General features: G+C 59.5%; 3 protein-coding genes across 9 annotated transcripts; 2 read left to right on the forward strand and 1 right to left on the reverse strand.

Annotated features, from left to right (window-relative positions):
* Positions 1–1486: 1486 nt before the first annotated feature.
* CARMIL2 (capping protein regulator and myosin 1 linker 2) lies at positions 1487–13337 on the forward strand. Of its 2 annotated transcripts, XM_042918666.1 has the most exons (39): positions 1487–1629; positions 1866–1960; positions 2054–2104; positions 2334–2396; positions 2499–2623; positions 2758–2849; positions 3049–3119; positions 3235–3308; positions 3442–3517; positions 3597–3685; positions 3814–3908; positions 3986–4072; positions 4144–4256; positions 4372–4449; positions 4580–4656; positions 4750–4854; positions 5044–5113; positions 5255–5336; positions 5429–5525; positions 5621–5678; positions 5787–5959; positions 6152–6314; positions 6395–6496; positions 7753–7881; positions 7972–8085; positions 8236–8396; positions 8482–8569; positions 8754–8924; positions 9004–9070; positions 9542–9771; positions 10635–10735; positions 10818–11178; positions 11260–11382; positions 11921–11957; positions 12119–12190; positions 12280–12501; positions 12624–12704; positions 13059–13136; positions 13225–13337. In XM_042918666.1, exons 1-39 carry the CDS (start codon positions 1590–1592, stop codon positions 13335–13337), a joined length of 4224 nt encoding a protein of 1407 aa, XP_042774600.1. In that variant the 5' UTR covers positions 1487–1589. The 2 variants fall into 2 exon arrangements, with proteins under 2 accessions (XP_042774600.1, XP_042774601.1); XM_042918667.1 differs by lacking the exon at positions 12624–12704 and having other exon boundaries at positions 8769–8924.
* Positions 13338–13345: 8 nt separating this feature from the next.
* Positions 13346–16340, reverse strand: ACD (ACD shelterin complex subunit and telomerase recruitment factor). 4 transcript variants are annotated; one of them, XM_042918670.1, is made up of 13 exons: positions 16213–16340; positions 15895–16006; positions 15682–15818; positions 15465–15558; positions 15305–15381; positions 15130–15174; positions 14988–15022; positions 14692–14843; positions 14537–14618; positions 14359–14439; positions 13852–14225; positions 13624–13745; positions 13346–13543 (listed from the first exon to the last, which is right to left on the reverse strand). In XM_042918670.1, exons 1-13 carry the CDS (start codon positions 16248–16250, stop codon positions 13465–13467), a joined length of 1428 nt encoding a protein of 475 aa, XP_042774604.1. In that variant the 5' UTR covers positions 16251–16340; the 3' UTR covers positions 13346–13464. The 4 variants fall into 4 exon arrangements, with proteins under 4 accessions (XP_042774604.1, XP_042774605.1, XP_042774603.1 ...); XM_042918671.1 differs by having other exon boundaries at positions 13624–13715; positions 14522–14618; XM_042918669.1 differs by having other exon boundaries at positions 14522–14618.
* PARD6A (par-6 family cell polarity regulator alpha) lies at positions 16339–18560 on the forward strand. Of its 3 annotated transcripts, none has more exons than XM_042918680.1 (3): positions 16339–16830; positions 17218–17440; positions 17684–18560. In XM_042918680.1, the coding sequence occupies exons 1-3, from the start codon at positions 16780–16782 to the stop codon at positions 18433–18435; spliced, it is 1026 nt and encodes a 341-aa protein (XP_042774614.1). In that variant the 5' UTR covers positions 16339–16779; the 3' UTR covers positions 18436–18560. The 3 variants fall into 3 exon arrangements, with proteins under 3 accessions (XP_042774614.1, XP_042774610.1, XP_042774611.1); XM_042918676.1 differs by having other exon boundaries at positions 16341–16842; XM_042918677.1 differs by having other exon boundaries at positions 16342–16842; positions 17687–18560.
* Positions 18561–18644: the final 84 nt, after the last annotated feature.

Consider the following 18644-nt stretch of genomic DNA (forward strand, 5'->3'; position numbering starts at 1 on the left):
GAATCCTAGATCTTAAACCAAACTCTTCTTTCAAACTGGGAGACGGCAGAGTAGGACTATCTCTTGCCTCTGTTTGCAGAAACTCTCAGCAACTTCTCCCGCTGTATCCTCCCATCAACCCTAGTCAGCCCTGTGCTTTCACACCATTGGCCTTTTGCTTGAGGGTAGGCTTTGCCCAAGCTGCTACTGTTCAGTTTCTACTGCCACTTTGTGTCAATCTTTGGTAGAGATGAGATTTTGTTAGGTGAGGGGGTGGAGGTGGGGGTGGGGTGGTGGGATGATCAGGTGACTGGAGGATGTTTCCACTTATCTCCAAACCCTGAAGTGGGGAGGGATAGCTAAATGGGAATGAGACCAAGGCACCCTGCTCAGCATCCCTCATCTACTTTCAAGATTATTTCTTTCACCTCTGCCTGGCTGAGCTGTGGGCAGGGCAGAGGGCTGTTCCTAATAAGTGGAGTTTAATTGGATTGTAATGGAAGAAAAAAACAGTAATTCTTTTCCTGTGAACGCTCCAGAATCTAGGTCCCTGGTCTTTTATCTGGCAGCATGCTCTGGTTAGCAGGACCTCACCCCATGACCTACTGACCCCTCCCAGCCCTGGAGACACTAACTTTTCTTTCCTTCAGTGGTTCCCCCCTCCCTAAACTCTAGCAGAGGTAAGGGCGCGCAGGAGGGAGAAGACACAGACACAGGAGAGGACTCCCATGTACCTAGCCTTCGCTCACCCCTGCCTGAAACACTTGGGGTTCAGGCCTTGGCCCAAGACTGCCCCATGAAGGTACTCCCCACCTTTCAGCCCAAATCTGGTGAAAGCTGGGGACTCTGTGCTCTAGAAAAGGGTATCTGAGCCCATCTGGCATTTTTTCGGCCTTTCAAAAGTTAGTGGATCTCGGGGGCACCTGCCTGGCTCAGTTGGTAAAGCAGGTGACCCTTGATCTCGGGGTTGTGAGTTCTATCCCCCCCATGCAGATTGCTAAAGAAAAAAAAAAAGTTGGTGGCTATCCCACGGGGTCACATACTCCAGGTTAGGAGCAACAGATTAGGCCCTTCAGGCTAGGACCCGGGTGTTGGGAGAGCTACTGGGAGAGATTCGTTGCTCCTTGCTGAATAGGCACTCCTCCCGGCCCGCCCCTTGTCCACCTCCCCAGCTAGGTTTTGGAGGGGACCAACGCGGGTGGGCCGCAGGGATCCCCGAGCGGGCAGCGCCCCCTGGTGCTTGCGACAGGCACTGCGGTGCGGGGTGGAAGTAGGGGGCTAGGAATGGCAAGAGGCGCGCGCCACACGCACGACCCTCCCGGCCACACCACTCCTACCCTGTGTCTGTCTTGCCAGAGTAGCTCCTGCGCGACTGGGCGGGCGGACAGCTGGGACTCTGCCCCCCTCCTACATCTCCTGTCCCGCGGAGGCCGGGGCGGGGAGGAGCCGGGCTGGGGGCGGCCTGGCAGGAAGCAGCGCGTACCTTCCGCTGCAGGAGGAGCAGGTGGCTACAGTGCGGGCCGGGGCCCCCAGGCTTCCTGTGTGTGCGCCCGCCCGCTACTGTTTCTTGTCGGAGCTCGTTGGGCCATCCGGCGGCCCGGCCCGGCCCCATGGCCCAGACCCCCGACGGCATATCCTGTGAGCTGCGAGGTAAGCGCTGGCCCTTCCCGCGTACTTGGCTCCAAAGCCAGAAGCCCATCCAGCGTCCCGGAGCACCTGCAAACAGTTCTCTCTGCTTCTCGGAAGTGTTTGGTGCCCCCACATCCACTCCACTCCTTCCTTACTGGCCCATAGATGAGCCCAGGCCAGAAGCCTGGTGCAGACCATGGGCCTGAGTTGACCTTCCCAGGAGGACCAAAGTCACCCAGCAGGCTGCCATTCCACAGGCGAGATCACCAGATTCCTGTGGCCCAAGGAGGCTGAGCTGTTGCTGAAAACCTGGCTACCAGAACGGGAGGGTGCTGAGCGAGGTCATGTCTTGGTATGGCAGGGGGCAGAGCTCGGGAGGGCCACTGGGGCCCAGGAAAATAGAGTCCTTGTCCTGCCCAGGGGGTGAGACACTCTCTTCCCCCAGGCACTGCTACGATGGAGAGCCTACCTGCTCCACACCTGCCTTCCCCTGAGGGTGAGTGCCAGGGGCTAACCACCACCCCTCACCCCTTGCCCTCCAGCAGCTTTTTTGATGAGGGCTGCCTCCGCTGAGTTGTCTGTGCTCTGTGGGCTCTGCCCTGCCAATAGCACTGGGCTCCCCACAGCAAGCAGGGCTGGCTCTGAACTCTGGACTGCACGGAGGACTGGGGTCCCAGAAGGGCAGGGCTAAGGCCTTGGTTCCAGCTGATTCAGGCACTCCATAGGTGGACTGCACATTCAGCTACCTGGAGGTCCAGGCCATGGCACTGCAGGAGACACCCCCTCAGGTGAGACACCTGGTACCCCACCACAGCCTGCAGCCTGGTCTTTGCCTCCTTTTCCACCTGCCCCCACACATGGAGCCCAACCCAGCAGCCCTCCCTCCCCAGGTCACTTTTGAGCTAGAGTCTCTGCCTGAGCTGGTCCTGGAGTTTGCTGGTGTAGCTGCCCTGGAACAGCTGGCCCAGCACATTGCTGCAGCCATCAAGAAGGTCTTCCCTCGCTCGAACCTTGGGTGAGGCCAGACAACTACAAGGGACCAGCAGGAAAGGAGGGCAGCAGGGGGTGCTCTGAATGACGCAAGTGGGTTGCCTCCCATCCTAGGGGCTACAAGTCCCCTGCCCCCTTTTCCCTTATCCCCCTCCCCAGGAAGCTATTCCGGAAGCCCACATCCTCCTCCATGCTGGCTCGGCTAGAGAGAAGCAGCCCCTCCGAAGACACCTTGCCCAGCAGCCCCTGTGGTAAGGACCAAGAAAAGGGCACACAAAACTTTCAGCCTCCCCCCATCCTGCAGCCCCAGACCCCTGGATTGGGCGTCCCCCAAACTGAACAGTCACTCGAGGCACAGCCACCACCCAACTCCAGTCTGATCTTCCTCCATCTCTGACCTTTTGTCTCTCTCTTCTTCCTCATCCATTACACCCCTGGCACCTCCCCCAGGTGGCTTCTTGGAGACGTATGAGGCTCTGTGTGACTACAATGGCTTCCCTTTCCGAGAGGAGATTCAGTGGGTGAGAGTAGGGCCCTCCTTGTGGAGCTCTGGAGACATCTGACCCCCCACATGCATTGGGTCCCCTCTACCCTTTATGGCCCAAAGCCAGTTGGAGACACCTTCTTCCCATCCAGGATGTGGACACCATCTACCATCGTCAGGGCTGCCGCCACTTCAGCCTAGGCGACTTCAGCCATCTGGGCAGTCGGTGTGTGGCCTTCCAGGACTGGGAAGGGAAGGAGATCCCATGACCCACATTCCTGGGCCTCAGCCTCTCCATGGAGGGGGGTGGTGGGCCTAGGAGGACCCTGAGCCCTGCCCCTTCCCCTTCTCTCACCCAGCGACCTGGCGTTGAGTGTGGCTGCCCTGTCCTACAACCTGTGGTTCCAGTGCCTCTCCTGTGTGGACATGAAGCTGGTGAGAGTGTAGGGGCAGGGAGGAGCCAAGGGTGTGGTGGCCAGGGTGCAGCTCATTGAGCCTCCACTCTGGTTCTCAGAGCCTTGAGGTCTCGGAACAGATTCTGCACATGATGAGTCAATCGTCCCACCTGGAGGAGCTAGTGCTAGAGAACTGTGGCCTGAGGGGGTAAGGGGGAAAGGGTAGGGCTTGGAGACAGGAGTCTGGGGGCTTGGGTTTGGGCTTGGGAGGCTAGTGGCCTGGGGAGGAGATGGGAATCCAGGGTCAGAGTCTCACACCTGGGGTCTCGTCCCCAGAGACTTTGTCCGGCGACTGGCCCAGGCACTGGCAGGGCACTCGAGCTCTGCCCTCCGGGAGCTTAGCCTGGCGGGGAACCTGCTGGATGATCGAGGTACGGATGAACCTAGGGACCCCCAGGAGGCTGGTGCTAGAGGAGGTGAGAGCCACACAGCTGCCCCCATTCCCCAGGCATGGCTGCTCTCAGCAGACACCTAGAGTATCGTCCTGGAGCCCTGAGGAAACTCAGCCTAGCGCAGACAGGGTTGACAGCTCGAGGTAGGTGGGGTGGTCAGAGCGGGGAGAGGAGGTGAATCCGCCTGATTGCTGAGCCACTCTCTCCACCACAGGAATGAGGTCTCTGGGCCGGGCACTGGCTTCCAATGTGGCCTTTGACTCTGCCCTGACCCACTTGGATCTTTCCGGGAACCCTGGGGCGCTGGGGTCCTCGGAGGACAGTGGGGTGAGTGGCTGTTTTTAGGGCCAATGATTGGGGGCGCTGCAGACAGTGGGATGTCAGGAAGCTCTTGGTGAGGTGATCCCTGACTCCCTCCCTCCCACGCCCATCCTCCCATCAGGGCCTCTATAGTTTCCTGAGCCGTCCTAATGTTCTGATGTTCCTGAATCTCGCGGGCACCGACACCGCCCTGGACACTGTGAGAGGGTGGTCAGTGGGGGGATGATCGGTAGGGCCGGTGGCCGGGCCCGAGACCTGAGGGTAGACCCGTGGTGGGGAGGAGGGGGGCTCAATCTATCGCCGGTGTAGCCTACACACTCTTCCCGCAGCTCTTCGCAGCGCTGGCCTGCGGCTGCTGCACTAGCCTCAGCCACCTGGACGCCTCGAGGAACGTCTTCTCCCGCACGTAAGGGGGGCGGGTCCGGGCGGGGTAGGGGGAGACGGCGGGGAGCCGCCTCCTTGCGCCCGGAAGCCCACTCCTCCCGCTCTCCCACCCCAGGAAGTCCCGGGCTGCGCCCGACGCGCTCCAACTCTTCCTCAGCCGTGCGGAGACGCTTCGGCACCTGGGCCTGGCGGGCTGTAAGCTGCCGCCCGACGCGCTCAGGTCAGTGTCGCTGCCTACGGTTACGCCCCGGCGTGTGCGGCCACCACCCAGGCCGGGGCCCCAGAGCTTCACCCCGCTCCTATCGCCCCCTCGACCTTCCGGTATCCTGCTCCTTCCTTCTTGCTATTCGTTCGCGCCCTGGGGCCCCCTTTCCCAGCTCCCGCCACCCCTTGTGACATCCTCTCCCAGGGCCCTTTTGGAAGGCCTTGCGCTAAACACGCACACGGGCGACCTGCACCTGGACCTCAGCGCTTGTGAGGTGAGCGCCCGGCCCGAGACGTGATCAGGCAGTGGGCGCACGCGGAGTGGGGCCGCGAGGCGGTGAGCGCCGGCCATTGGGCGCCTGAGCCTCTGCACCTGTGGCCTGTCGGTCTGAGCTTGTTTCACCTTCCACCTTCAGCTGCGTTCAGCGGGCGCTCAGGTGATACAGGACTTAGTGTGCGACGCCGGCGCAGTGAGCTCCCTGGATCTGGCGGATAATGGTGAGGCTGCCCGGAAACCCACCCTCCCACTGCCCAACCAGTTCCCACCTCATCCCCAGCCTCGCCGTATGCGTGATCCGAGCCACCCCTAGGCTTCGGCTCAGACATGGTGACTCTGGTGCTGGCCATCGGGAGGAGTCGGTCCCTGCGACATGTGGCACTTGGAAGGAACTTCAACGTCCGGTGCAAGTGAGTCCCCATCCCACTCCCGGGCCTCCCAGACAGCACCCCACCACCCCACCACCCCACCCAGGTCCTTCCAAACCGCGGCCCCTGCCCCACAGGGAGACCCTGGACGACGTCCTGCACCGGATTGTCCAGCTCATGCAGGATGATGACTGTGTGAGTTCTTGGGACAATGTGGGATCCTCAGGCAATGGACCCCTGTGACTCCTGCTCCCTCAGACTCTGTAACTTGCCCTCCTTGCTGACCGCTTTTCTTAACTGCAGCCCCTACAGTCTCTGTCGGTGGCTGAGTCGCGGCTGAAGCTGGCCTCCAGCGTCCTGCTCCGGGCCCTGGGCACGAATCCTAACCTGACGGCGCTGGATATCAGCGGCAACGCCATGGGGGATACCGGCGCCAAGATGCTGGCCAAGGCACTTCGGGTCAACACTAGGCTCCGGTGGGCGGGGTCGGAGGGGGGAGGAGTGCGTGGTGCGGGGAGGGTGGGGGGGGGGAGCTTACTGGGCTAAGGGGCGGGGCTGAATGTGGAGGAACAAATGCTGCGGCCTGTGTGCGAGGCGAATGGACGAGGCCAGCGGGTTGGGTGGAGCTTGTGGAGCTCCGCCCTTGACTGAAGCCCGGCCTGGCCCAGGTCTGTCGTCTGGGACCGGAACCACACGTCTGCTCTGGGCCTGCTGGACGTAGCGCAGGCCCTGGAGCAGAACCGCAGCCTAAAGGCCATGCCTCTGCCACTGAACGACGTGGCCCAGGCACATCGCAGCCGCCCGGAAATGACCACACGTGCAGTGCATCAGGTGTGGGTCCCTCTCCTCCCTTGCCCTGCTCTGCTTGGTAGCCCCGCTTCCTACCACTTCTCAATATCCCTTGTCCCCAGATCCAAGCCTGTCTTTTGAGGAATAACCGTGCGGACCATGCCTCTTCTGACCGCACTTGCTGTCCGCAGCCACCGGGTCTGGTCTCCGACCCTTCAGAGCAGGTTAGTGTCCCCTTCCATAACCTTGAGTAGGCACAGGAGGTAGGGAATGGGATGAGCTTTGGCCCTCGAGATCCTCTGAGTTTGAGGGTCTGACTTTCTTGGGGCTAGGGTGCCTGAATTATGCTGTCCCGGACAAGTCCCTCTTCTTGGTAGCTCCCCCAAATAACACCCCTGGATGCCTTTTAAAAGCATTTAAATAGGGTCTCCTGTTCAAGATGGGAGCTATTTTGAAATCCTCCCTTAATCCTACCGGCCCCCTACCCCCCACCCCAGGTGATTATAGCCTCATGTATGGACTTCCTGCTCACAGGGCTCTTCTGCCCTCTCCACCCACCTCTGCTGGGGCCAAACTCAGCGACACTTTTTCTGGTTTCATCTCCCTCTGCTACCTTACCTTTGTGAGATCCCTCCACCCATCTGTTCTCAAATCCCAGGCTTTAGAGCTCAGGCATCTCAACCCAGACATCCTTCAGGGGCTTCACATTCTACAGATTTTCAAGTGATCTCATCACCTTGCACAACGTCTTCTCTCTATCCTGGAACCCAATCTCAATGGTGCCCACACTCACCAAGTGTTGTGGACAGAGGTTTGGACCAGGTCTCTCCAGGCCACATTAGAGCCCCCACAGACCTCCTTAGTCCTCCCTCTGCTAACTTTCACACACACTGATCCTTACCCCCACCCTAACTATCTCTTGCTCCGCCTGGTCTTTCATCTATGGCTCCTCACAACCATTTCTTTTTTTTAATGTTTATTTTTGAGAGAGAGAACAGGGGAGGTGCAGAGAGAGAGAGAGAGAGAGAGAGAAAGAATCCCAAGAGAAAGAATCTGACGGTGCAAAGCCTGACTAGGGTTGTGATCCCACGAACCATGAGATCATGACCTGAACCAAAATCAAGAGTTGGCTGCTTAACCGACTGAGCCACACAGGCACCCCACCTCACTCCCATTTCTGCCCACCACTAAGTCTGTCTTCTATGTGGATGATAAGCAGATCAAGCTTCTAAAATACAGACATGACTAACAGCTCCTTTTTTTCCTATTCAGGACAATTAGGGAGTATATATAAAGTCTCTAAAATGAACCAAAGGAGACACTGCTTGCCCTCCTTGAACAGATAGGTTTCCTAAGTGACTGGCCTGATGGGATTGGCTTCAGGACCTTACCACCCTGTTGGAGACACTGGGAAGGAGGCAGAGTCTGGGGGGCTGGGAGGGGACTAAGATCGGACTGATTCTTGATGCATCCCCCCCAGGAAGTGAACGAACTGTGTCAGTCAGTGCAGGAGCATGTAGAGCTACTGGGCTGTGGGGCTGGACCCCAGGGTGAAGCTGCTGTGCACCAGGCTGAGGATGCCATCCAAAATGCCAACTTCTCTCTCAGTGTGAGTACTCCCCTCCCCACCACTGCAAAAAGACCCTCCCCCACTTAATCAGGTGTCAACTTGCAACTCCTTCTCCTCCTTGGCCTCCAGATTCTCCCAATTCTGTATGAGGCTGGAAGCTCCCCAAGTCATCAGTGGCAGCTGCGGCAGAAGCTAGAGGGCCTCCTGGGACAGGTGGGCGAGGTCTGCCGTAAAGATATTCAAGTAAGATGGTATCCTAGCCCCAACCCCATCTCCACCTCCATAATAGGCTTGACCCCTATCCCATAGGTTTGACTGTGATATTCCTTGAATCACTGTTCTGTGAGGGTTGGAGCTTCAGGCCACACCCTCCATGTTCTGACCTTTACCCAGGATTTCACTCAGGCTACATTGGACACAACAAGGAGCCTCTGCCCACAGATGCTACAGGGACCCAGGTGGAGGGAGCAGCTAGAGGGGGTTCTGGTGGGCTCAAGGGGCCTCCCAGAACTGCTCCCAGAGCACCTGCTGCAAGATGCCTTCACTAGGCTCCGGTAAGCTGGATGGGACTGGGCTAAACTGGACTAGACAGGACTGGGCATAGATAGCACACTAATCTTTGCTCTCTCTTGCTCTCAGGGATATGCGGTTGTCAGTCACGGGGACCTTGGCAGAGAGCATTGTGGCTCAGGCCTTGGAGGGGCTGAATGCAGCCCGTGATCGGCTGGTGAGGGAGAATTGTGCATGCAGGCATGTGCATGCGTGCACAGGCACACATACACACACAGTGACCTGGCCACTGCCTTGCAGGGGTTCTTTAATGTCTTCTGGGGTCATATAGCCCAGGGTTATTTCAGGGTTTCCTTAGCACTGATGGGACTATGGCTGAGGCCCTACCTGCCCATCTTTAGGGTGCCTTATTGCAGGTGGAGAGTCTGGCTCAGCAGGCAACAGTGACAGTGCCTCCTGCCATACCAGCACTGGATGGAGGTGAGCCCAGCCCCCTTGGGCCTGGGGAATTGGAAGGTCTTTTCTTCTCTGAGGAGGTGAGGGAAAAGCAGAAGGATGGAGAGGAACAGAAGGTAGGTGGTTCCAGAAATTTGGAAGGCAGGGAGGCAGCTCCCCTGGTTCCCAGGCTGAGTTTCTGCCCTCCCCACCCAGCATGACAGTCCTCCACAGAAATGGCCTGAGTCCAGCCAATGTTTTCACCTGGTCCTCTCCACTCACAGTAAGTCGGTCTGGGGGAAAGGGAGTTAACCAGGTTGAGCTGAAGGTCCTCCATTAGATCTGGGGACCTAGACACATGGTCACATTCATTTAGTCTTGTCCTAGGAACTACCTGACCCTTGACTGAGCCAGGCCAGGTTCCCCATGCAGACTTGCAGGTTGGGGTCTACTGTGGTCAGCATGGAGCAGGACCTGAGCAGACCAGGATCTACTCTCCATTCGTCTCCCCCGCCCCTTTCCCTACCCCCAGGATGCGCATGCTTGGCGGCAGCGCAGAGCCGCGCCGCTCGGGGCCGCGCTCAGCACCACGGACAGCGGCGACGGGGGGAGGGGCGGGCGTGGGGGGGTGGGGGTGGCGTAGTCGGGCCCCTCCCCGCGCCCTGGGCGGGTCCCCCGCCGCCCCAGCGCCGCTGCTGCCGCCACCACCTCCCCAGGCTTGCTCCTCGGTACTCCTCTGGTGCTCTCCCTTTAGGTGCTGCTGAGGAACCGGAGCCCGAGCTGGCGGCTCCGGGGGAAGATGCAGAGCCGCAGGCGGGGCCTTCTGCCCGTGGCTCTCCGAGCCCTGCCACCCCGGGTCCCCAGGCCGGCCCACTGCCTTGCATGGACCTGCCACCCTCTGGGGAACCCTTACGCCATCCGACCCGGGCCCGGCCGCGGCCGCGGCGCCAGTACCACCACCGTCCGCCACCGGGGGGCCCCCAGGTGAGTGCCCTTCCCCCATTCCAGAGCTCGTGGAACTGGGGGGTCACGGGTGCCTCATTTGTTTCTCAGGAGAGAAGCAGCTAGGGAGGTGGGTTGTCGGGACTCAAGAGTACTTGGTCGTGCTGCCGAATCTTGGCTTATTCCTGGCCATCCCTTCCCCAGGCCATTCCCATGCAGGGTCATGAGCGTGTGGATTTAATTTGGGGTACATCTCAGTTTAGAACTGCATCTTAGGTTGGCCCTTTGCATGAACGGATATGCGAGAGAGGGTGTCCATCTTATCCTCCCTCTCCCAGGGTTACTCAAAGATCCTGGGCCCCCTGGCTGCGGGGACAATCCTGCATCTACTGCACGTCCAGTAGTTGTTTATGTGGGGAGATGTTCTGTGTGGGCTGGGTACTGGTGGGGACAGTGGACACAGGGTAGAAGGCAGGCAGGAGTTGGCTTGAGGCCCCCCAGAGGGTCTGACGCAGCAGCAGGAGCCGCTGAGCTGCCAGCAGGCCGGGTGGGGTGGGGGTGGAGGGTACTGCAGGGAACTGTTTGGAGCAGAGAGGGTAGCAAATGGGAACGTGTGACCCAGGAGCCTGTAGGTTTTAGCCTGCTGGTGACAGGATGGTTCCGGGTGTCGATACTCCATGGGACAAGAACAGGTGTGGGCTGAGTGTGTGTGTCCAGGGCCAGCTTCTGATTAGGGGATATGTGAAACCATCTCTGCCCACCAGTTGGACAGCAGGAATGTTTGTCAGTAGCCCCCTAAGGTCACTGCAGCTCCCAGGTACAGAAGTTGCCCAGGCTAGGCTGCTTATCAAGGGGTGGAGAGAATATATGGTTGTGCTCAGTCCTCACCCTATGGTGTCCCCCAGGTGCTCCCAGCCCTGCCGCAGGAAGGGAATGGACTCAGTGCCCGCGTGGACGAAGGCGTGGAGGAATTCTTCTCCAAAAGGCTGATCCAGCAGGATAGCCTGTGAGTGAGGGGCAGTTGTATGGGGTGGGAGAAGGTGGGATGGTCTGTCTGCTTTGCCACTCACTGCCAGCTGTTCCCACAGCTGGGTTCCTGAAGAGGACTCAGCCAATGAAGGGGGTACCACCCCTGTCCCCCGTACACTGAGAAAGAAGCTGGGTACCCTGTTTGCCTTTAAGAAGCCTCGTTCAACCCGGGGGTCACGGCCTGATCTAGAGACCAGCCCTGGGGCAGCTCCCCGTACTCGAAAGACCACACTTGGAGACCTGTTGCGGCCACCATCCCGCCCCGGTCGTGGGGAGGAGCCTGGTGGAGCTGAGGGGGGCACCAGCAGCCCAGACCCGGCCCATAGGAGCCGGCCTCGTTACACCCGGGAAAGCAAGGCCTATTCAATGATACTACTACCTGCTGAGGAGGAAGAAACACTGGGCACCAGACCTGACAAGGTAGGCCTGGTGACAAGGGGTGAGGGCTCTGCTAGGACTGAGGCAATGGGCTCTCTCCTACTTGGGCTTCTGTGTTCTCAGCGGCGGCCCCTGGAGCGGGGAGACACAGAGCTGGCCCCATCCTTTGAACAGCGGGTACAAGTGATGCTGCAGAGGATTGGTGTGAGCAGAAGCAGCGGGAGTGCTGAAGGCAAGAGGAAGCAAGTAAGTTGGGAGGGACACAAGTGCAAAGTGAGGGGGCAGGCGACATGTGGCTTGTGGCAATCTGTGGGTGACATATGTGACCAGAAGGAGGCTCATGACACACAGACGGCTCTGTCAGTTCCACCCCCTCCCCCTCAGAACAGTCATCAGAGTCCACCTTTCTTCCTTCTTGGCTTCTGCCCTGGTCATTGGACTGGGGTGGTCCTTTTTCTGTAGATCTAACAGAACTCTGACCTTGTCACCTGCATTTGAAACAGCAAGTCTTCCAGGTACTTCCTCTCAAGACACTGCCCTGCCTCCTAATCCTGCCCCAAGGCCTCAGCCCTTGTCACTTCTTTCATCTCATCACCCTGCCACATGTTCCTGTGTCAGGAACTCCTCCCTGGCTACTTCTAGCCTCTCATCGCCACCTGTGGGTTACATGAGCTTCCTCTTCATCCATCCCTGCATCTCCTGGTGGGCATTTAGTAGTGGTTACAAGAACAAGGCTAGAGTGAAGACAGGACAGGACTGAGCTCGATTTCCCTGTTTCCTACAGAGCAAGGATGGAGAGATCAAGAAGGCTGGCTCGGATGGTAAGTGGGATCCTGTGCTATGGCAGTACATTTTTGGTGAAGGAGCTGTCCTTAGATATAGTCCCCAAGGTACTTGCTGTTCTGGGGGAAGAGGGGAAGAGGCCAGGTTTTTCTTCCCCTCACTCCCAAAGGCTGGTGCCTGAACCCCCAGCCCCTTGCAGGTGACATTATGGACAGTTCCACAGAGGCCCCTCCCATCTCAATCAAGTCCCGCACCCACTCCGTGTCGGCTGGTGAGTAAGGGCCACTGTGTGTGTTGGGGGACATGCAAAGATAGGAGGGGGTCAGACCACTGGTTAGGCTCACACCCTTCTCCCTGTAGACCCCTCATGCAGACCTGGTCCAGGGATCCAAGGTCCGGAGTCCACCACCTGGAAGACACTAGGACAGCAGCTGAATGCAGAGCTGAGGGGCCGTGGTTGGGGCCAACAGGATGGTCCAGGCCCCCCCTCCCCTTGTCCCAGCCCCAGTCCACGAAGAACCAGCCCCTCCCCTGACAGCCTGGTCCTCCCAGAGGACCCTTGCTTGGGCCCTAGGAACGAAGGTAAGCAGGCACCTAGCCCCCACCCCAATACTGGGCTGGGGACCCTGACGGTGGAGGGGGAAGCAAGGGCTGGAGTGGGGAAAGCTGTTGAGACCATACCCTGATACCCTGGCCTCCCCCAGATGGCCAGCTGAGGCCGAGGCCTCTCTCGGCAGGGCGACGAGCAGTGTCTGTGCATGAGGACCAGCTCCAGACCCCTGCTGGTGAGGGGGAACACATCCCTGTGTGCTTGAGTGCAGGAGGAGATGGGGAGGGTAGACTCCATGGCTCCCTTTGTGGTTTTGGTCCTTGGAGGGGGCCACCAATAGTGTAAGGGGTTGAGAAGTTAGGGAGCCAGAAGGCCAGGAGCACGGGTCTGACAAGCCCTTCCCACTAGTCCTGGCTCCACCTCCAGGAGAACAGCTTTTGCCAGGGGTGGGAGGATGCAGGGGAAGGAGGTGGCTCTGAAGCCAACAGTGTGTGTTCACACACGCACTGGAGGTGGGAGAGAACGCTTGGGGACAGGCAGCAAGCCCCTAGCAACCTCCTCCCCTGCCAAGTGTTTCTGTGTCTTTCAGAACGGCCCCTGCGGTTGCAGCGCTCCCCTGTTCTCAAGCGGAGGCCAAAGCCTGAGGCACCCTCATCTCCAGGCCTAGGTGAGAGGAAGCTAGGGCCAGTTGGGAGGGTGGCAGGACTGCTCAGTCCAGTCCTGATCCCTCCTCTCCCTTCCTCCTTCCCTTGCAGGATCTGGCCTTGGAGCCCAACCTCTGCCCCCACAGCCCACAGAGCCCTCTAGTCCTGAGCAGAAGCCACCCTCCCCAGCCACAGACCAAAGAGGCGGCGGCCCCAACCCCTGACCCTCTCCTTTTCCTGCCGCATGAGATTATTTTATTAAAAAACTCGAAGCAGAGTGGGGAGTACTTTTGGTTTATCCCCAGCCATGGACCTGTGTGCACACATCTTCCCACATGTTCACATGACCCCTCACACCTGGGTGAGCTCAGACTCCAGCTGTGGCTCCATCAGAAGGTGCAAGGCCCAGGCCACAAGCTGGGGAGGAAGCCTGGGAAAAGAACCATGGCTGTAGGTCAATGGAGACTGGGCCTGGTGACCAAAAGAGTAGGGGCAGCCCCAGGCACTCACCTGACAGCTTGCACCTGGGCACAGAGGGAGGTGCAGGGTGGCTCATACTCATATTGGAAGGCAGAACCATCACGATGCTTCTTTGGAGGGTCCTGAAGGTGGTGTGGTATCTGGAGAGGGGCCTACAAGGACCCCTAACCCCATCTAATGCTACTCCCCACCCCCACTCCCAGCTCCACCCAAGACCCATCCCATTCTACTATCCAGTTGTAGAGAGGCTATACTCACCCGAACAGGGCTGGACTCCAGGGCTCCTGTGGTCGTTTTTGTCCTTGGAGAGTGTTGCCGGTTCTTGGGGGGCAATCCTAGCTCCTTGAACTCCAAGTTAGGTTTCTGGGACCTGGTCACAATGGCCTGACGTGGACTGGGTACATGACCAAGGGGTGAGAGACTTGGGGCACAGCTCAGGAGTGGGGATCTGGCTCCACGGCTAGGGTGTATGGAACTGGGGGGCAGGGGGCCAGGGGCTGAACAGATGGCTGGCACAGGCCGGGAGCTGCCCTTCTGCACTGGGTCTGAAGCAGCCAAGGACAGGGCAGGCAGAAGGCTGATGCTGGCACCGCTTTCCTCAGAGGACATGTGGCCGGGTAAAGCAGGGGTTCCTGGAGAGGAGGGCACCGACTGTGGGCACAGCCCTCTCAGTGGCTCATTAGCTTAGGCAGGCCAACAGGGATTGTGTTCATCCCCCCACCTGGCTGATAGCAGTGAATGCCTGTGGCCTGCGCACCACCTTACCTGAGGACGTAGGTGAGGAAGGAGAGATCAGGGTCAGCGATAGGTCCTCCAGAGCTGGGTCTGGTGGGGGCAGCTCAGGGTCTGAGGGTCAGGGGGAGCTTATTAGCACTGTGGGCACTAGGTCCCCAGGTACTCCCATCTTGACCTCTCCAGTCCTTCTTACCCTGTGTCCTCTGACCTGGGCCCAGAGAGCTCAGAACTCGCTGGTCATTCTCAGAGATGTGCAGCCATGAGCTGGGGACAGTGTACATAGCTTCTCCCTGTGGGCATAAACTCTCAGCCTAGCCCTTGTTCAACTCCTCTGACATTTCCCAGGGGGAGCCCCAGACTGACCGTGGTCGTATGGTGGGAGGAGGTCCAGCGGGTAAGAGGGGGTGCTGTGTAAGGGCCTGCCAGCATCAGACAGCTCTCAGCCAGGTGCACTAACGCCCCCCGATGCTCCTGGTCCTCCTGCACCTCATCCAGAAGTTGGGACAGTGAAAGGCCTGAGGGCAGGGGAACAGAGGATGGGCCAAAACTTAAGAAAGGCAGGGTGGGTAGGAAGAAAAGCTTACTAAAGAAGCAAGAGGTGATGGCTGGGGAGGTCACTCTACAGGGAGTTAGGGTCATTGGCCAACCCCTATAAATACCTGCACTGGGGGAGATGGACTCTGAAAGGTGCTCCCTATAGAAACAGAGAGGACAAGCCTGAGGAACAATCCTGAGGCCTGTCTGCACACATTTGCCCTTGACAGAGCCACACTCGGCCCCAGAGCCCAACCCTCTACTCACTCCAAACAGTCATAGAGCTTTTTCTGCACATCCGGGTCTTGGTTGCTGGGGGAAAAAAAAAGGGAGGTAGTTGGCAATGTTTCCAGCGGCCTAAGCCCTCCCACCCAAAAGACCTACACCAAAGTCAGCGAGGCCTGAGTAGAGAGAACAGCCGGTGGGGGGAGGCATCACTTACCAACCAATCACCCGTTCCCGGGGCTGCTCAGTGGGCAGCAGGCTGAAGCGGTTCACCTGGAGGTAGAACTCCGCGGGCTGAAGGATTTAATTAAGGGACGGGTCTTAGGAGTTGTCACGAAGAGGCTCATTAACCCACCCAAACCAGCCTCACCACTCACCGCGCCGCCTTGGGCGACTTGGACGCGGACCCCACAATCCTGCAGCAGCAGCAGCCGGCCTTCTGCCCCTCGGAAGCCGAACTCCTTCTCCTCCCTGCGGCAAGCGGCAAGCACGACCCTCACGGCCACGGCCCGGCCCGCCTGCGGCCCTCCCACCTCCGCCTCGCGCACTCCCACTAGACTCCGATTTCCCCAGACCCCGCGGCTCCTCTCTCACCAATCCGAGGCGTCCAGGGTCTCCCACGTCACTAGGCATCGGACACTGTGGGTCCCGTCAGACACAAGCAGTGTGGCCGCGACATCAGACGAGTCAGGGGCGCGGGACGGGCCCGGAGCCTCGGCCTCTCGTAGCACCTGACGGCGTCGACCGGCGTCAATCCCACCGCCCTCGGGCCCTGCCCTGGTCTCTGAGAAGGGTGGCGGGACTCACCTCTAGCAGCTGCCCCGCCTGCGGACTTGAGAGGGTATCTGACCCCAGGACCAGCTCTCGAATCCAGGGCCGCAGGACCAAGCTCCCCGAGCCTGCCATTCCCGGGATGCACCTAGTGGAGCACCACCAGCCTGGGTTTCCCGCGGACGCCGCGGCCCCGCCTCTCGTCGGAAGAGGAAGCGCACCGCGGCTGGGCGGAACCTAAGGTCGAGGCCACGCCCAAATGCGTGTCCGCGCGTGCGCACGAGCCCGTGTTGTTCGGCTATTTGCGGGCAGATTCTTGTTGGGAAGATTGGATGCCAACCTGCTTGGTCTTACCAGGGTATCTCCGAGCAGGGGCCCGGCGTTTGGGCCATTCGTCAAGACTTCTGTGGCACCGGCCGGGCTGGCTCGAATGGAGAGGGAGGGATCTAGGGCTTCAGGCTGCGGCCAGGAGTGGTCAAGCGAGTTGGCCCAAAGCCACTTCACCTTGTGAACCGAAGAGTTGAGCAAATATTTATTATGGCTTAGTTTCTCCTCTAAAACGTGCAGTCTTATAAGGCCAGTAGAAGTAACAGTACACAGACTACACTCAGTAAATGTCACTTCCCCCACCCCTTCCCTCTGATTGGCCACGCCCCGCCCCCAGGCTCCAGAGACTTGCGCACCGTAGCGTAATGACGTAAGAGCAAAAGAAGACGCCTCCATCCCCATCTCCGTTTCCTAGGAAACGTAGACTCCACGTTCCACTCTCTGTCGCTGCCCCCTTGACGTCATGGTCAGGATGGGAGGGCGGGGCGAGTGCTACCGCCAGGGGCGGGGCAGCACGGGCCGGCCGGCCGGGTCTGTGCACCTGCGCCTCCGCGGGCCGCCTGGGGCACCGTCCCCAGCCCGCCCGGCCCCACCATGGCCAGGCCGCAGAGGACTCCGGCGCGCAGTCCAGACAACATCGTCGAGGTGAAGAGCAAAGTAAGGGCCCCTCTGGCCCCGGCTCCGGCCTCGGCCCTAGGCGCTTCCAATTCCCTTATTCTCCCTTTTCCTGGCTCCTTAGTCCCCACCACCTTTTTCTCGCCTCCATCATTCATGTCCCATTCTCTGGCTTTTCCTCTCGCTTTCCTCCATCTATCCTCCTTTCCACTGCCGGCCACTAGAGTCCTGTGGCCTTGGTACCTGGAGGGCGGGGAGAAGACCTTGGACAGCGTCCCTTGTACTGGAACTGAGGTCTGGGCGCAAGGCTGCAGCTGTTGCGACAGCCCTTTCCGACCTCTAACACCCTCGGACCTGTGGTGGGAAAGGGCACGGGCTCCGTGCTGACCTCTCCTCTCACCCACCCCCTGCTTCCAGTTTGATGCTGAGTTCCGACGCTTCGCGCTGCCCCGCGCTTCGGTGAGTGGCTTCCAAGAATTTTCGCGGTTGCTGCGTGCAGTGCACCAGATCCCGGGCCTGGACGTGCTGCTTGGCTATACAGATGCTCACGGCGACCTACTGCCCCTCACCAACGACGACAGCCTGCACCGGGCCCTGGCCAGCGGGCCCCCACCGCTGCGCCTGCTAGTACAGAAGCGGGGTGAGGAGGATGGGGTACAGCGGGCAGCCTCTGTGGGGTAGGACAGCAGGGCAGGTCTACAAGGGTTAGTCCACGCCCAGGGCGTCCAGGCTTCACCCTCTGCAGTCCCTGCCCTTGCCCTGACCTCCAAGTGGTAGGAAATAGCTACAGTGCCCTTTTCCCCAGGCCTGGGCCTGATGGAAAAGGGTTCAAGTGGGAGAGCAGAGTCTCTGATCTCAGCGCCCCCCTCCCCCTCTCCTGCAGCAGAAGCCGACTCCAGTGGCCTGGCCTTTGCCTCCAACTCTCTGCAACGGCGCAAGAAAGGGCTTCTACTTCGGCCAGTGGCACCGCTGCGCACCCGGCCACCCCTGCTAATTAGCCTGCCCCAAGATTTCCGCCAGGTTTCTTCAGTCATAGATGTGGACCTACTGCCTGAGACACACCGAAGGGTGCGGCTGCACAAGCATGGCTCTGACCGTCCCCTTGGTTTCTACATCCGAGATGGCATGAGTGTACGTGTAGCTCCCCAGGGCCTGGAACGGGTTCCAGGCATCTTCATCTCCCGCCTGGTACGAGGGGGCCTGGCTGAGAGTACAGGGCTGCTGGCAGTCAGTGATGAGATCCTCGAGGTCAATGGTATTGAGGTCGCTGGGAAGACCTTGGACCAAGTGACGGACATGATGGTCGCCAACAGCCACAACCTCATTGTCACTGTCAAGCCAGCCAATCAGCACAATAATGTGGTGCGTGGGGCTTCTGGTCGTCTGACAGGGCCTCCCTCTGCTGGGCCTGGGCCTGCTGAGGCCGAAAGTGACGATGACAGCAGTGATCTGGTCATTGAGAACCGCCAGCCTCCCTGTTCCAATGGGCTGTCTCAAGGGCCTCCATGCTGGGACCTGCGCCAGGGCCCCCTACTTCCCAGTGCCCGCAGCTCTCTGCCCTCCCTGGATCAAGAGCAGGCCAGCGCTGGCTGGGGAAGTAGCATGAGAGGAGATGGTAGTGGCTTTAGCCTCTGACAGGCAAGGATGCAGCCCCTTGCCACTCCAGGCTGCTGAGACATGGCAGGGACTTCCTCAGTGGGGGTTTTTAGCTTGCTCGCAGGGGCCTCTTCGTCTGGGGAACATTAAAAGTTTTCTACAAATGCAGTCATGGTCTTTCTGTGTCCCAGCCCTAACATCCTCCATGGTCTAACAATTTTGCCTCCTGCCCTGGACCTGAGGCAGGA

This window comes from Panthera leo, chromosome E2 (assembly GCF_018350215.1).
Source record: "Panthera leo isolate Ple1 chromosome E2, P.leo_Ple1_pat1.1, whole genome shotgun sequence".
NCBI classification, from domain to species: domain Eukaryota; kingdom Metazoa; phylum Chordata; class Mammalia; order Carnivora; family Felidae; genus Panthera; species Panthera leo.

What these genes read in the sequence shown, in the direction of transcription:
- PARD6A (XM_042918676.1), top strand. Translation starts at nt 16,780, where the DNA reads ATGGCCAGGCCGCAGAGGACTCCGGCGCGCAGTCCAGACAACATCGTC. An exon ending in TCGTCGAGGTGAAGAGCAAA is followed by an intron (nt 16,843 to 17,217) that starts GTAAGGGCCCCT and finishes CCCTGCTTCCAG; the next exon opens with TTTGATGCTGAGTTCCGACG. An exon ending in CCTGCTAGTACAGAAGCGGG is followed by an intron (nt 17,441 to 17,683) that starts GTGAGGAGGATG and finishes CCTCTCCTGCAG; the next exon opens with CAGAAGCCGACTCCAGTGGC.
- CARMIL2 (XM_042918666.1), top strand. Translation starts at nt 1,590, where the DNA reads ATGGCCCAGACCCCCGACGGCATATCCTGTGAGCTGCGAG. An exon ending in GAACCTGCTGGATGATCGAG is followed by an intron (nt 3,909 to 3,985) that starts GTACGGATGAAC and finishes CCCATTCCCCAG; the next exon opens with GCATGGCTGCTCTCAGCAGA. An exon ending in TGGACCTCAGCGCTTGTGAG is followed by an intron (nt 5,114 to 5,254) that starts GTGAGCGCCCGG and finishes TTCCACCTTCAG; the next exon opens with CTGCGTTCAGCGGGCGCTCA.
- ACD (XM_042918669.1), bottom strand. Translation starts at nt 16,250, where the DNA reads ATGGCCCAAACGCCGGGCCCCTGCTCGGAGATACCCTG. An exon ending in GTCCATCTCCCCCAGTGCAG is followed by an intron (nt 14,844 to 14,987) that starts GTATTTATAGGG and finishes CCCTGCCCTCAG; the next exon opens with GCCTTTCACTGTCCCAACTT. An exon ending in TGGAGTCCAGCCCTGTTCGG is followed by an intron (nt 13,746 to 13,851) that starts GTGAGTATAGCC and finishes GGGTCCTTGTAG; the next exon opens with GCCCCTCTCCAGATACCACA.